We start from the raw sequence: 17662 nt of genomic DNA, 5'->3' as shown, positions 1-17662 counted from the left end.
GGATTACAATCATCATCCTGAATATTAAGGCTACACTCCATGTTACACACACAGACACTCAACCATGCAAACTGGCTGGGTTATTCTTTATTTCAGACATCACACATTATAGTCTTACTCTAATCCAGGCATCGTACACACACAGACACTCAACCATGCAAACTGGCTGGGTTATTCTTTATTTCAGACATCACACATTATAGTCTTACTCTAATCCAGACATCGTACACACACAGACACTCAACCATGCAAACTGGCTGGGTTATTCTTTATTTCAGACATCACACATTATAGTCTTACTCTAATCCAGACATCGTACAAACACAGACACTCAACCATGCAAACTGGCTGGGTTATTCTTTATTTCAGACATCACACATTATAGTCTTACTCTAATCCAGACATCGCACACACACAGACACTCAACCATGCAAACTGGCTGGGTTATTCTTTATTTCAGACATCACACATTATAGTCTTACTCTAATCCAGACATCGCACACACACAGACACTCAACCATGCAAACTGGCTGGGTTATTCCTTATTTCAGACATCACACATTATAGTCTTACTCTAATCCAGACATCGTACACACTCTCACTAAATCACATCCACGATCATACACATCGACCTACTCAGATCTACTACACACATAACATCTTGACTAAATGTTCTAACACCCATTGGCTCACAGGCAAACAGAACCAAACAAATGGTTGCTCGAACGTGTTTCTTGAATTCTAAACATCAGACATTTGAAATCTCTATTTTTGACCTTCATAATACCTCCGATGGCAGTAACTTTACAAGCACTAATGATGGTCCATTTAGACTGAGAATAGTGTCTAGTTACAGTAAGGGCTACAATAAGTATAGCCGGTTATAATTGTAACGGGTTAAGACATTATAGGAAAAGATCAGTCTTTATGCGGCTGAAGGAAAAGGAATATAACATTTACTATTTACAGGAAACTCGATCTACATCCTGAGATGAAGTTGCGTGGAAAAAGGAAATGGGGTTGGTGAAATAATGTTCTGTCATGGACAAAGGAACTCAAAAGGTGTGATGATATTAACTACCAATTAATTATCAAAAATATTATGGACTCATTAGAAATAGTGGATATTTAGAGACTAAAAACCCCTGAAAGAATGCGATCAGCCCATAGTCTAATTGGCCTTCACATAATTCTTATAGAATTTCCATGTGGACGGGGATGTTGGACATTTTAATCAAAGTTTACTGGATGACAATTTATTCTTAACTAAGACAAAATCATTATAACTGATACATTATAGGTTCAGCAAATCCCCTTATTGTTTGGGTTAACTTTAAATGTACCTTCAGAGGTCATTCAATATTCATCAATAATAAAAAAGCAGTTTCTGTCTGAAGAGACAGACAGCCTTTAGTTACTATACAGCCAGACTCTGGAATAGTCTGCTAGAGAACCTGAGGGGGATCAAGAGGCATGAAGAGGCAGCCTTTAGTTACTATACCCCCAGCCTTTAGTTACTATGCCCCCAGACTCTGGAATAGTATAGTCTGCCAGAGAACCTGAGGGGGACCAAGAGGCATGAAGAGGCAGCCTTTAGTTACTATACCCCCAGACTCTGGAATACCCTGCCAGAGAACCTGAGGGGGACCAAGAGGCATGAAGAGGCAGCCTTTAGTTACTATACCCCCAGCCTTTAGTTACTATACCCCCAGCCTTTAGTTACTATACCCCCAGCCTTTAGTTACTATACCCCCAGCCTTTAGTTACTATACCCCCAGACTCTGGACTAGTATAGTATAGCCTGCCAGGGAACCTGAGGGGGACCAAGAGGCATGGAGAGGCAGCCTTTAGTTACTATGCCCCCAGACTCTGGAATAGTATAGCCTGCCAGAGAACCTGAGGGGGACCAAGAGGCATGGAGAGGCTTTAGTTAATATGCCCCCAGCCTTTAGTTACTATACCCCCAGACTCTGGACTAGTCGACTAGAGAACCTGAGGGGGACCAAGAGGCATGGAGAGGGAGCCTTTAGTTACTATGCCCCCAGACTCTGTAATAGTATAGCCTGCCAGAGAACCTGAGGGGACCAAGAGGCATGGAGAGGCAGCCTTTAGTTACTATACCCCCAGACTCTGGAATAGTATTGTATAGTCTGCCAGAGAACCTGAGGGGATCAGGAGGCATGGAGAGGCTTTAGTTACTATACCCCCAGCCTTTAGTTACTATACCCCCAGCCTTTAGTTACTATACCCCCAGCCTTTAGTTACTATACCCCCAGACTCTGGACTAGTATAGTATAGCCTGCCAGGGAACCTGAGGGGGAACAAGAGGCATGGAGAGGCAGCCTTTAATTACTATACCCCCAGCCTTTAGTTACTATACCCCCAGCCTTTAGTTACTATACCCCCAGACTCTGGACTAGTATAGTATAGCCTGCCAGGGAATCTGAGGGGGACCAAGAGGCATGGAGAGGCAGCCTTTAGTTACTATACCCCCAGCCTTTAGTTACTATGCCCCCAGACTCTGGAATAGTATAGTCTGCTAGAGAACCTGAGGGGGACCAAGAGGCATGGAGAGGCAGCCTTTAGTTACTATGCCCCCAGCCTTTAGTTACTATACCCCCAGCCTTTAGTTACTATACCCCCAGCCTTTAGTTACTATACCCCCAGACTCTGGAATAGTATAGTCTGCTAGAGAACCTGAGGGGGACCAAGAGGCATGGAGAGGCAGCCTTTAGTTACTATACCCCCAGCCTTTAGTTACTATGTCCCCAGCCTTTAGTTACTATGCCCCCAGCCTCTGGACTAGTATAGTATAGCCTGCCAGGGAACCTGAGGGGGACCAAGAGGCATGGAGAGGCAGCCTTTAGTTACTATACCCCCAGACTCTGGAATAGTCTGCTAGAGAACCTGAGGGGGACCAAGAGGCATGGAGAGGCAGCCTTTAGTTACTATACCCCCAGACTCTGGAATACCCTGCCAGAGAACCTGAGGGGATCAGGAGGCATGGAGAGGCTTTAGTTACTATACCCCCAGCCTTTAGTTACTATGCCCCCAGACTCTGGAATAGTATAGTCTGCCAGAGAACCTGAGGGGGACCAAGAGGCATGGAGAGGCTTTAGTTACTATGCCCCCAGCCTTTAGTTACTATACCCCCAGACTCTGGAATAGTACAGTCTGCCAGAGAACCTGAGGGGAGCTGAAACTGTGGACATTTCTAAAATAGATTTTAAAATACATTTTTAGCTTTTCTTTTCCTCAGGGTGCTTTTTAGGTGTGCCGTTTTTATTGTTAATGTTTAGTTTTTTTATTTTATTCTCTTATGTTTGTTGTGTTGAAAATATTTCAGTTTTTTTCCCCATTATTTTTTACCTGTGAAGCCCATTGTGTTGCATTCCATGTCTGAAAGGTGCTGTATAAATATAGTTTGGTTTGATGTGATTTTAGGTAATGTTCCCTGTGAAGCACATTGTGTTGCATTCCATGTCTGAAAGGTGCTGTATAAATATAGTTTGGTTTGGTGTGATTTTAGGTAATGTTCCCTGTGAAGCCCATTGTGTTGCATTCCATGTCTGAAAGGTGCTGTATAAATATAGTTTGGTTTGGTGTGATTTTAGGTCATGTGACCGGGACAATGTATTTCCTCAATGGGAAGAGGTTCTCTAACTGCGTTAAATTCTTTCCTCACTGGGACCAACTGTGTGATTTATCCCCTGTGTGTGTAATTGTGCGTTTTCTTCCCCTGTGTGTTTCCTTTTATGTAATTTTAGGTCATGTGATCGTGAATATCTCTTTCCACACAGGGCACAATGGTAAAGCTTCTCCCCTGTGTGTGTCCTCTCATGCTCCTTCATGTTATCTAATGACCTAAAGAATTTTCCACAATGGGAACAGGGGTAAGGCTTCTCTCCAGAGTGTATTTTCTTATGTTTGTTCAGGTTCCCTAAATACAAAAAACACTTTCCACACTGGGAGCAACTATGTGGTTTTTCCCCTGTGTGTGTCAGCTCATGCGATTTTAGGTCATGTGATCGTAAGAAACTATTTCCACATTGAGAGCAATGGTAAGATTTCTCCCTTGTGTGTGTCCTCTGGTGCTTTTTTAGGTCCGATGATGTTGAAAATCTCTTTCCACAATTGGAGCAGTGGTAAGGCTTTTCTCCTGTATGTGTCCTCTCGTGTGTTTTAAGGTATAGTGACCTTGAAAATCTCTCTCCACACTGGGAGCAGTGGTAAGGCTTTTCTCCTGTGTGTTTCCTCTCATGCTCTTTTAGGTTCCCTAACTTGGTAAAATCCTTTCCACACAGGGCGCAATGGTAAGGTTTTTCCCCTGTGTGTGTCCTTTCATGCGCTTTCAGGTTATCGGAAGACCTAAAATTCTTTCCACAATGGGAACAGGGGTAAGGCTTCTCTCCAGAGTGTACTCTCTTATGTTTGTTCAGGTTCCCTATATGGGAAAAACTCTTTCCACACTGGGAGCATTCGTAAGGCTTTTCTCCTGTGTGTTTCCTCTCATGCTCTTTTAGGTTCCTTAACTTGGTAAAATCCTTTCCACAAAGGGAGCAATGGTAAGGTTTTTCCCCTGTGTGTGTCCTCTCATGCGCTTTCAGGTTATCTGAAGACCTAAAATTCTTTCCACAATGGGAACAGGGGTAAGGCTTCTCTCCAGAGTGTATTCGCTTATGTTTGTTCAGGTTCCCTAAATGGGAAAAAAGCTTTCCACACTGGGAACAATTGTGTGGTTTTTCCCCTGTGTGTGTCCTCTCATGTGATTTTAGGTCATGTGCTCGTGAGAATCTATTTCCACACTGGGAGCATTGGAAGGGCTTTTCTCCAGTGTGTTTCCTTTCATGCTCTTTCAGCTTCCATAACCACTTAAAACTCATATTACACTGGGAGCAGTGGTGTCGTCTCGCTGGCTTGGGCGTCTCAGGGTCTGGTTCCCCTGAAGGACTCTTTCTGCTGTCAGATGGAGAGTCTGGTCTCTCTCCTGCCAAAGACAAACAAAGTATTTAGTTAAACAGAGAGACCTGAATGAAAACTCCATTATAAAACTGTTTTCCTATGAGGTTTAATCCAGACTAGAGCCCTCATTATGAAACACAACATTTGGGATCCTGAATGCTGATTGGTTGATAGCTGTTAGTTATTCACGTTAATCCCGGGCAATGGCTGTTAACAGTTCCATTTGAATTATTTCTACACATCCACTGTCCCACAGCCCTGCCAGGCCATTCACAAACTATTATCCACTAGAAAGACTCATTGAGACATTATCGCCCCATGCTTACAGCCTAGCATTTGGTTTGCCAAATAGCAAGATTTTTTACCAATCCCCTCTTTTGCCTCTCCAACCGTTACACATTTTGTTTGCAAAATAAAATATCCGTATTGAACATATTTTGGCGACTCGTTATTAAACAGCAATGTACGGAACATGTTCATATATTTACGCGTAATCTCCTAAAATTACTATAACGACACCTAGTGGCTAATTGTTGGTTTGCTACTAGAATGGTACATAAGGGGTTAAGGTGGGGCTAGAATGGTACATAAGGGGTTAAGATGGGGCTAGAATGGTACATAAGGGGTTAAGATGGGGCTAGAATGGTACATAAGGGGCTAAGTTAGAATGGGGCTAGAATGGTACATAAGTGGTTACCATCAATAACAACTGGGACCTATTTTACCATCAATATCAACTACAACCTGTTCTACCACCAATATCAATTACAACCTGTTCTACCACCAATATCAATTACAACCTGTTCTACCACCAATATCAATTACAACCTGTTCTACCACCAATATCAATTACAACCTGTTCTACCACCAATATCAATTACAACCTGTTCTACCACCAATATCAATTACAACCTGTTCTACCACCAATATCAATTACAACCTGTTCTACCACCAATATCAATTACAACCTGTTCTACCACCAATATCAATTACAACCTGTTCTACCACCAATATCAATTACAACCTGTTCTACCACCAATATCAATTACAACCTGTTCTACCACCAATATCAATTACAACCTGTTCTACCACCAATATCAATTACAACCTGTTCTACCACCAATATCAATTACAACCTGTTCTACCACCAATATCAATTACAACCTGTTCTACCACCAATATCAATTACAACCTGTTCTACCACCAATATCAATTACAACCTGTTCTACCACCAATATCAATTACAACCTGTTCTACCACCAATATCAATTACAACCTGTTCTACCACCAATATCAATTACAACCTGTTCTACCACCAATATCAATTACAACCTGTTCTACCACCAATATCAATTACAACCTGTTCTACCACCAATATCAATTACAACCTGTTCTACCACCAATATCAATTACAACCTGTTCTACCACCAATATCAATTACAACCTGTTCTACCACCAATATCAATTACAACCTGTTTTACCACCAATATCAACTGGGAACGGTCTGTTAACTATCAATATATATATTTTTTATTTAAATTTTTTATTTATCCTTTATTTTTTAAAGTCAGTTAAGAACAAATTCTGATTTACAATGACGGCCTAGGAACAGTGGGTTAACTGCCTTGTTCAGGGGCAGAACGACAGATTTTTACCTTGTCTGCTCGGGGATTTGATCTAGCAACCTTTCGGTTACTGGCCAACACTCTAACCACTAGGCTGACTGCCGCTCCTACAATATAAACTGGGACCAGTCTGTGTTTACCATCATTACCAACCGGGACCGGTCTGTGTTTACCATCATTATCAACTGGGACCGGTCTGTGTTTACCATCATTATCAACTGGGACCGGTCTGTGTTTACCATCATTATCAACTGGGACCGGTCTGTGTTTACCAGCATTACCAACTGGGACCGGTCTGTGTTTACCATAATTATCAACTGGGACCGGTCTGTGTTTACCATCATTATCAACTGGGACCGGTCTGTGTTTAACATCATTATCAACTGGGACCGGTCTGTGTTTACCATCATTACCAACTGGGACCGGTCTGTGTTACCATCATTATCAACTGGGACCGGTCTGTGTTTACCATCATTACCAACTGGGACCGGTCTGTGTTTACCATCATTATCAACTGGGACCGGTCTGTGTTTACCATCATTACCAACTGGGACCGGTCTGGGTTTACCATCATTACCAACTGGGACCGGTCTGTGTTTACCATCATTACCAACTGGGACCGGTCTGTGTTTACCATCATTACCAACTGGGACCGGTCTGTGTTTACCATCATTATCAACTGGGACCGGTCTGTGTTTACCATCATTACCAACTGGGACCGGTCTGTGTTTACCAGCATTACCAACTGGGACCGGTCTGTGTTTACCATCATTACCAACCGGGACCGGTCTGTGTTTACCATCATTATCAACTGGGACCGGTCTGTGTTTACCATCATTACCAACTGGGACCGGTCTGTGTTTACCAGCATTACCAACTGGGACCGGTCTGTGTTTACCATCATTATCAACTGGGACCGGTCTGTGTTTACCATCATTATCAACTGGGACCGGTCTGTGTTTACCATCATTATCAACTGGGACGATCTGTGTTTACCATCATTATCAACTGGGACCGGTCTGTGTTTACCATCATTATCAACTGGGACCGGTCTGTGTTTACCATCATTATCAACTGGGACCGGTCTGTGTTTACCATCATTACCAACTGGGACCGGTCTGTGTTTACCATCATTATCAACTGGGATCAGTCTGTGTTTACCATCATTACCAACTGGGACCGGTCTGTGTTACCATCATTACCAACTGGGACCGGTCTGTGTTTACCATCATTACCAACTGGGACCGGTCTGTGTTTACCATCATTATCAACTGGGACCGGTCTGTGTTTACCATCATTACCAACTGGGACCGGTCTGTGTTTACCATCATTACCAACTGGGACCGGTCTGTGTTTACCATCATTATCAACTGAGACCGGTCTGTGTTACCATCATGATCAACTGGGACCGGTCTGTGTTTACCATCATTACCAACTGGGACCGGTCTGTGTTTACCATCATTACCAACTGGGACCAGTATGTGTTTACCATCATTACCAACTGGGACCGGTCTGTGTTTACCATCATTATCAACTGGGACCTGTCTGTGTTACCATCATTATCAACTGGGACGATCTGTGTTTACCATCATTATCAACTGGGACCGGTCTGTGTTTACCATCATTATCAACTGGGACCGGTCTGTGTTTACCATCATTATCAACTGGGACCGGTCTGTGTTTACCATCATTATCAACTGGGACCGGTCTGTGTTTACCATCATTACCAACTGGGACCGGTCTGTGTTTACCATCATTACCAACTGGGACCGGTCTGTGTTTACCATCATTATCAACTGGGACCGGTCTGTGTTTACCATCATTACCAACTGGGACCGGTCTGTGTTTACCATCATTACCAACTGGGACTGGTCTGTGTTACCATCATTACCAACTGGGACCGGTCTGTGTTTACCATCATTACCAACTGGGACCGGTCTGTGTTACCATCATTATCAACTGGGACCGGTCTGTGTTTACCATCATTATCAACTGGGACCGGTCTGTGTTTACCATCATTACCAACTGGGACCGGTCTGTGTTTACCAGGATACATTGCTTTCTTTACCATCCAACAACAAAATGACTGCGAGACAAACTACCCTTTAAGTATAATGTGATTTTGTTCAACCAATAAAATATATCTGAGACATTTTCTTGGACACACGGAGACGGGTTGAAAGGTCCTTGTGAAGGACTAAAGGATAGGGGCTAATTAGAATATTGGGACGTTGTTTGAAGCCACTACATGTGAAGGTCTAAAGGAGGGGGGCTAATTAGAATATTGGGACGTTGTTGGAAGCCACTACTTGTGAAGGTCTAAAGGAGGGGGGCTAATTAGAATATTGGGACGTTGTTGGAAGCCACTACTTGTGAAGGTCTAAACGAAGGGGCTAATTAGAATATTGGGACGTTGTTGGAAGCCACTACATGTGAAGGTCTAAACGAAGGGGCTAATTAGAATATTGGGACGTTGTTTGAAGCCACTACTTGTGAAGGTCTAAAGGAGGGGGGCTAATTAGAATATTGGGATGTTGTTTGAAGCCACTACTTGTGAAGGTCTAAACGAAGGGGCTAATTAGAATATTGGGACGTTGTTGGAAGCCACTACTTGTGAAGGTCTAAACGAAGGGGCTAATTAGAATATTGGGACCTTGTTAGAAGCCACTACATGTGAAGGTCTAAACGAAGGGGCTAATTAGAATATTGGGACGTTGTTGGAAGCCACTACATGTGAAGGTCTAAACGAAGGGGCTAATTAGAATATTGGGACGTTGTTGGAAGCCACTACATGTGAAGGTCTAAACGAAGGGGCTAATTAGAATATTGGGACGTTGTTTGAAGCCACTACATGCAAAGGTCTAAAGGAGGGGGGCTAATTAGAATATTGGGACGTTGTTGGAAGCCACTACATGTGAAGGTCTAAATGAGGGGGGCTAATTAGAATATTGGGACGTTGTTGGAAGCCACTACATGTGAAGGTCTAAAGGAGGGGGGCTAATTAGAATATTGGGACGTTGTTTGAAGCCACTACTTGTGAAGGTCTAAATGAGGGGGGCTAATTAGAATATTGGGACGTTGTTGGAAGCCACTACATGTGAAGGTCTAAAGGAGGGGGGCTAATTAGAATGTTGGGACGTTGTTGGAAGCCACTACATGTGAAGGTCTAAAGGAGGAGGGCTAATTAGAATATTGGGACGTTGTTGGAAGCCACTACATGTGAAGGTCTAAAGGAGGGGGGCTAATTAGAATATTGGGACGTTGTTGGAAGCCACTACATGTGAAGGTCTAAAGGAGGGGGGCTAATTAGAATATTGGGACGTTGTTTGAAGCCACTACATGTGAAGGTCTAAAGCAGGGGGGCTAATTAGAATATTGGGACGTTGTTTGAAGCCACTACTTGTGAAGGTCTAAAGGAGGGGGGCTAATTAGAATATTGGGACGTTGTTGGAAGCCACTACATGTGAAGGTCTAAAGGAGGGGGGCTAATTAGAATATTGGGACGTTGTTGGAAGCCACTACATGTGAAGGTCTAAAGGAGGGGGGCTAATTAGAATATTGGGACGTTGTTTGAAGCCACTACATGTGAAGGTCTAAAGGAGGGGGGCTAATTAGAATATTGGGACGTTGTTGGAAGCCACTACATGTGAAGGTCTAAAGGAGGGGGGCTAATTAGAATATTTGGGACGTTGTTGGAAGCCACTACATGTGAAGGTCTAAAGGAGGGGGGCTAATTAGAATATTGGGACGTTGTTGGAAGCCACTACATGTGAAGGTCTAAAGGAGGGGGGCTAATTAGAATATTGGGACGTTGTTTGAAGCCACTACATGTGAAGGTCTAAAGGAGGGGGGCTAATTAGAATATTGGGACGTTGTTTGAAGCCACTACATGTGAAGGTCTAAAGGAGGGGGGCTAATTAGAATATTGGGACGTTGTTTGAAGCCACTACATGTGAAGGTCTAAAGGAGGGGGGCTAATTAGAATATTGGGACGTTGTTGGAAGCCACTACATGTGAAGGTCTAAAGGAGGGGGGCTAATTAGAATATTGGGACGTTGCTGGAAGCCACTACAGCAACAACGTTGACATTTTGAAAAGTGATCTCTGCTCTGCCATAGGGAATGGACGTGACCGGATGAGACAAACTTTTCTAAACCAGCCTGGTGAAATCAAGCATCTTGCAGGATTATGAATGTATTATTATATTATACAAAGAATATCAATAGAAAAAAAAGTCTAAAACAATACATCTAGTTTGTTTAGTTTCATTCCAGCTGCAGAGGTTGATGTGACTATTAGCTCTAGTTGGCTAGCTAGCAAAGGAGAAGAATGTTTGACAGCCTGCATAGCAACCATTTATGTTTAGAATGAACAACCAGTGTGATTGGCTATAAACAATAGAATGAACAACCAGTGTGATTGGCCAGAAAATATAGAATGAACAACCAGTGTGATTGGCTAGAAACTATAGAATGAACAGCCAGTGTTTTTGTATCTTTAACCTCAGAAATAGAACTAACGACTGGTTAGAGACATTTTGATATCAGAAAGAACATTTTAGTAGATCTTTCGGTTGTTGTTATTGAATAGAATATTGAATAGAATGTATTTGAAGTATATAGAATTAATATATAACTGCTTATTGTGTATAACATTGAATGGAAACAGAATATCCCTTTATTTGTCATGAGTGACTTCAAGCTTTTTATGATTTATATTGTCATATAGCAATAACCCCCACCTGGCAGGTCTAAGGCCATAATGATTTATATTGTCATATAGCAATAACCCCCACCTGGCAGGTCTAAGTACATAATGATTTATATTGTCATATAGCAATAACCCCCATCTGGCAGGTCTAAGTCCGTAATGATTTATATTGTCATATAGCAATAACCCCCATCTGGCAGGTCTAAGTCCGTAATGATTTATATTGTCATATAGCAATAACCCCCATCTGGCAGGTCTAAGGCCATAATGATTTATATTGTCATATAGCAATAACCCCCATCTGGCAGGTCTAAGTACATAATGATTTATATTGTCATATAGCAATAACCCCCACCTGGCAGGTCTAAGGCCATAATGATTTATATTGTCATATAGCAATAACTCCCACCTGGCAGGTCTAAGGCCATAATGATTTATATTGTCATATAGCAATAACTCCCACCTGGCAGGTCTAAGTATATAAAATGGACGGGACAGCCTCTTTCCACATGTTACCAACCCAACAGATGTGTCTTGGACAGCCTCTTTCCACACTCTACCAACCCAACAGATGAGTCTTGGACAGCCTCTTTCCACACTCTACCAACCCAACAGATGAGTCTTGGACAGCCTCTTTCCACATGTTACCAACCCAACAGATGTTTCTTGGACAGCCTCTTTCCACACTCTACCAACCCAACAGATGTGTCTTGGACAGCCTCTTTCCACATGTTACCAACCCAACAGATGAGTCTTGGACAGCCTCTTTCCACATGTTACCAACCCAACAGATGAGTCTTGGACAGCCTCTTTCCACATGTTACCAACCCAACAGATGAGTCTTGGACAGCCTCTTTCCACATGTTACCAACCCAACAGATGAGTCTTGGACAGCCTCTTTCCACATGTTACCAACCCAACAGATGAGTCTTGGACAGCCTCTTTCCACATGTTACCAACCCAACAGATGAGTCTTGGACAGCCTCTTTCCACATGTTACCAACCCAACAGATGAGTCTTGGACAGCCTCTTTCCACATGTTACCAACCCAACAGATGAGTCTTCCAGTGGAGGCTCTTCGGGGGTCGGTAGGGGACTAAAAGTAGTCCTCGTGCATAGAGTTGTATGGTTTGCTAAGCTTTGAAATCAATGGTTTCTGTAAGATTGAGCCACGGGTGGGTCAAAGTACTATTAAGGATTTTAAATAACCTCTGTGGTAAAAAAAAATGTTTTATATACATTTCATCCTGATCAAAATGATCCTTCATTGTCTTGATTCTGTCCTCTTCATCATTTGAAGTCAGACATGAGTTGATTTTTGCTTTAATGTGATGTCAAGCATAGACACTGAGCAAAGCACTACAGAAAGAGATATTCACATGTTTACAAATGTTAACGTTTTGTTGGCCGTTCCCGTCTCTTTGTACTTTTAACAATTCCTACAGTACAGAACTATTAAAGTGTAGAACTTCAGTAGAATGCCCCTTTAAAACCACACATCGGTTCAACAACTGCAGAGTTTGTACCCCTGTGTTTAAGATATTACTCACTGTTGTTAATCAGATCTCCTGTCTCCTCTTCTTCTTCCTCTTCTTCCAATGTGACAGTAATCTCCCCCACTTCCTTCATTCCAAAAATGTCTTCCTCTTCTTTCACTGTGACAGTCATCTCCCCCACCTCTTTCACGGTGACAGTCATCTCCCCCTCCTCACCTGCATCCTCCTCTTCCTCTTTTACTGTAACATCCTCCTCCTCTTTCACTCTGAACGCGTCTTCATCTTCTGTCAATTTAACGTCTTTCTCTTCTTCTTTCACTGTAACAGCCTCAACCTCTGTTTCTGTTTTTACTGTGACATCCTCTTCTTCCTTCTCCTCTTTCACGACAATGTTCAGCCCCAGAGTTTCTTTCTCCGTCCAGCAGATCCCCTCTTTAGAAGTGGGGGAGTCGTTTCGTGAGCTCATGGTTGGGATGTTAGCTAGATAGCTAGTTAGCATTAGTGACTAGACTAGCACTACTGCTAATTTACTCAGCCAGTTAGCTAACAACAACGTAAATATTATATTAAATTGGGTAACTAACTAGTAGATACGACAAGTGTGTTTAAAACACCGTGGCTAATATACACCGAAAGCGTTTAAAGAGCTGAATGTTTTCGCTTATGATGGCTAAAAGCTACGGAGCTGGATAACTCGCCGTTGTTGTTGAAGTGTCCCGTCCATTAGATTATACGTCACACTGGCAGCATTGCCTGAAAAAAGGCACATCGCCATCTGCAGGGTGGGAGGGTAACAGTCAAGGGAAATGTTTATTTTATTATGAGACAAAAAGTAGATTTTTTAAATTTATTTCATTATATAATAGAGAAGCATGTGTTGATAAGTGAATATCTCTAATGAGTGAGAATTTAAAACATCCTACCGTACATCAAACAAACAGATAATATCCCAATAAGGCAGCTAGGTCAGTACTGAGTAGGTCCAAACTGCTCCTACACGGTGTAACAGTACTGAGTAGGTCCAAACTGCTCCTACACGGTGTAACAGTACTGAGTAGGTCCAAACTGCTCCTACACGGTGTAACAGAACTGAGTAGGTCCAAACTGCTCCTACACGGTGTAACAGTACTGAATAGGTCCAACCTGCTCCAACACGGTGTAACAGTACTGAGTAGGTCCAAACTGCTCCTACACGGTGTAACAGTACTGAGTAGGTCCAAACTGCTCCTACACGGTGTAACAGAACTGAGTAGGTCCAAACTGCTCCTACACGGTGTAACAGAACTGAGTAGCTCCAAACTGCTCCTACACGGTGTAATAGTACTGAGTAGGTCCAAACTGCTCCTACACGGTGTAACAGTACTGAGTAGGTCCAAACTGCTCCTACACGGTGTAACAGAACTGAGTAGGTCCAAACTGCTCCTACACGGTGTAACAGTACTGAATAGGTCCAAACTGCTCCTACACGGTGTAACAGTACTGAGTAGGTCCAAACTGCTCCTACATGGTGTAACAGTACTGAGTAGGTCCAAACTGCTCCTACACGGTGTAACAGTACTGAGTAGGTCCAAACTGCTCCTACACGGTGTAACAGAACTGAGTAGGTCCAAACTGCTCCTACATGGTGTAACAGTACTGAGTAGGTCCAAACTGCTCCTACACGGTGTAACAGTACTGAGTAGGTCCAAACTGCTCTTACGCGGTGTAACAGTACTGAGTAGGTCCAAACTGCTCCTACACGGTGTAACAGTACTGAGTAGGTCCAAACTGCTCCTACACGGTGTAACAGTACTGAGTAGGTCCAAACTGCTTCTACACGGTGTAACAGTACTGAGTAGGTCCAAACTGCTCCTACATGGTGTAACAATACATCATGTAAACTCAGCTTACAAAGAAACGCCCCTTTTTCAGGACCCTGTCTTTCAAAGATAATTTGTAAAAATCCAAATAACTTCACAGATCTTCATTGTAAAGGGTTTAAACACAGTTTCCCATGCTTGTTCAATGCACCATAAACACTTAATGAACATGCACCCGTGGAACTGTGGAACAGGGCTTTCTTGGCGGCAGGGCTTTCTCCTATAGAGCTCAATTTTTATGGAATTGTCTGCCTACCCATGTGAGAGACGCATGTGAGAGACACAAACTCGGTCTCAACCTTTAAGTCTTTACTGAAGACTCATCTCTTCAGTGGATCATATGAATGAGTGTATTCTGGCCCAGGAGTGTGAAGGTGAACGGAAAGGCTCTGGAGCAACGAACCGCCCTTGCTGTCTCTGCCTGGCCGGTTCCCCTCTCTCCACTGGGATTCTCTGCCTCTAACCGTATTACAGGGGCTGAGTCACTGGCTTACTAGGGCTCTTTCATACTGTCCCTAGGAGGGGTGCGTCACTTGAGTGGATTGAGTCACTGATGGGATCTTCCTGTCTGGGTTGGCGCCCCCCCTTAGGTTGTGCCGTGGCGGAGATCTTTGTGGGCTATACTCGGCCTTGTCTCGGGATGGTAAGTTGGTGGTTGAAGATATCCCTCTAGTGGTGTGGGGGCTGTGCTTTGGCAAAGTGGGTGGGGTTATATCCTTCCTGTTTGGCCCTGTCCGGGGGTGTCATCAGATGGGGCCACAGTGTCTCCTGACCCCTCCTGTCTCAGCCTCCAGTATTTATGCTGCAGTAGTTTATGTGTCGGGGGGCTAGGGTCAGTTTGTTATATCTGGAGTACTTCTCCTGTCCTATCCGGTGTCCTGTGTGAATTTAAGTATGCTCTCTCTAATTCTCTCTTTCTTTCTCTCTCCGAGGACCTGAGCCCTAGGACCAGGCCTCAGAACTACCTGACATGCTTGCTGTCCCCAGTCCACCTGGCCGTGCTGCTGCTCCAGTTTCAACGGTTCTGCCTGTGATTATTATTATTTGACCATGCTGGTCATTTATGAACATTTGAACATCTTGGCCATGTTCTGTTATAATCTCCACCCGGCACAGCCAGAAGAGGAGGCCACCCCACATAGCCTGTTTCCTCTCTAGGTTTCTTCCTAGGTTTTGGCCTTTCTAGGGAGTTTTTCCTAGCCACCGTGCTTCTACACCTACATTGCTTGCTGTTTGGGGTTTTAGGCTGGGTTTCTTATTTGGAATTACGTAATGTAGTCAAGAGATTGTAACAAACTCTGTTTCACGTTAACATGGCTCACTCGGGATATAGAGTCGGTACAGCCACCGGTTTCTTCATGCATCGCGCCGACAGAAACAAACATCTCTCTGGTAAGAAGTGCGAGGGGTGTATGCCTTATGATTAAAGACTCATGGTGTAATCATAACAGCATACAGAAACTCAAGTCCTTTTGTTCACCTGACCGAGAATTCCTTACAATCAAATGCAGACCGCATTATATACCAAGATAATTCTCTTTGATTATAGTCACAGCCGTGTATATCCCCCCAAGAAGATACCTCGTCAGCCATGAAAGAACTTCACTGGACACTATGTAAACTGGAAAACATACATCTGGAGGCTACATTTATTGTAGCTGGGGATTTTAACAAAGCTAACCTGAGAACCAGACTTCCTAAATTCTATTAGCATATCAAATGCACGACACGGGCTGCTAGCACTCTGGATCATTGCTACTCTAACTTCCGCAATGCATACAAAACCCTCCACCGCCCTGCCTTCGGCAAATCTGAACTTGACTCCATTTTGTTGCTCCCAGCCTATAGACAAAAACAGGAAGCGTCCGTGCTCAGGCCAGTCCAACGCTGGTCTGATCAATCGGATTCCACGCTCCAGGATTGCTTTGATCACGTGGACTGGGATATGTTCTGGATAGACTCAGACCACAACATTGATGTATATGCTGACTCGGTGAGTGAGTTCATTAGCAAGTGCATCAGAGATGTTGTACCCACTGTGACCATGAAACATTTCCTAACCAGAAACAATGGATTTTTTATTTGATTTATTTCACCTTTATTTATAACCAGGTAGGCCATGATGTCATAATGATAGTTTAACCAGGTAGGCCATGATGTCATAATGATAGTTTAACCAGGTAGGCCATGATGTCATAATGATAGTTTAACCAGGTAGGCCATGATGTCATAATGATAGTTTAACCAGGTAGGCCAGTTGAGAACAAGTTCTCATTTACAACTGCGACCTGGCCAAGATAAACCAAAGCAGTGTGACACAAACAACAACACAGAGTTACACATGGAATGAACAAATGTACAGTCATTAACACAATAGAAAAGTCTATATACAGTGTGTGCAAATGAAGTAAGATTAGGGAGGTAAAGCAATAAATAGGTCTTAGTGGCGAAATAATTACAATTTAGCAATTAAACACTGGAGTGATAGATGTGCAGAAGATGAATGAGCAAAGGAGCAAAAAATAAATAACAATAAATAACAATATGGGGATGAGGTAGTTGGGTGGGCTATTTACAGATGGGCTATGTACAGGTGCAATGATCTGTAAGCTGCTCTGACAGCTGATGCGTAAAGTTAATTGAGGAGATATGAGTCTTCAGCTTCAGTGATTTTTTCAATTCGTTCCAGTCATTGGCAACAGAGAAATGGAAGGAAAGGTGGCCAAAGGAGGAATTGGCTTTGGGGGTGACCAGTGAAATGCTGGAGCACGTGCTATGGGTGTCTGCTTCTCTGCTGACCAGTGAGCTGAGATAAGGTGGTGCTTTATCTAGCATAGACTTATAGATGACCTGGAGCCAGTGGGTTTGGCAACAAAAATGAAGCGAGGGCCAGCCAACGAGAGCATACAGGTCGCAGTGGTGGGTAGTATATGGGGCTTTGATGACAAAACAGCTGGCACTGTGATAGACTGCATCCAATTTGCTGAAGGCTTTTTTGTAAATTACATCA

At 43.2% G+C, this 17662-nt stretch overlaps 1 protein-coding gene across 1 annotated transcript; it reads right to left on the bottom strand.

Moving 5' to 3' along the window:
- Positions 1-3450: 3450 nt before the first annotated feature.
- LOC110515901 (zinc finger protein 2) lies at positions 3451-13509 on the bottom strand. The gene is made up of 2 exons (XM_036973166.1): positions 12848-13509; positions 3451-4987 (listed from the first exon to the last, which is right to left on the bottom strand). The coding sequence occupies exons 1-2, from the start codon at positions 13290-13292 to the stop codon at positions 3669-3671; spliced, it is 1764 nt and encodes a 587-aa protein (XP_036829061.1). The 5' UTR covers positions 13293-13509; the 3' UTR covers positions 3451-3668.
- Positions 13510-17662: the final 4153 nt, after the last annotated feature.

This window comes from Oncorhynchus mykiss, unplaced genomic scaffold, assembly GCF_013265735.2.
Source record: "Oncorhynchus mykiss isolate Arlee unplaced genomic scaffold, USDA_OmykA_1.1 un_scaffold_223, whole genome shotgun sequence".
Lineage (NCBI taxonomy): Eukaryota > Metazoa > Chordata > Actinopteri > Salmoniformes > Salmonidae > Oncorhynchus > Oncorhynchus mykiss.
Note: the sequence above shows the minus strand (reverse complement) of the source record. Positions and strands in the feature narration are given on the sequence as shown.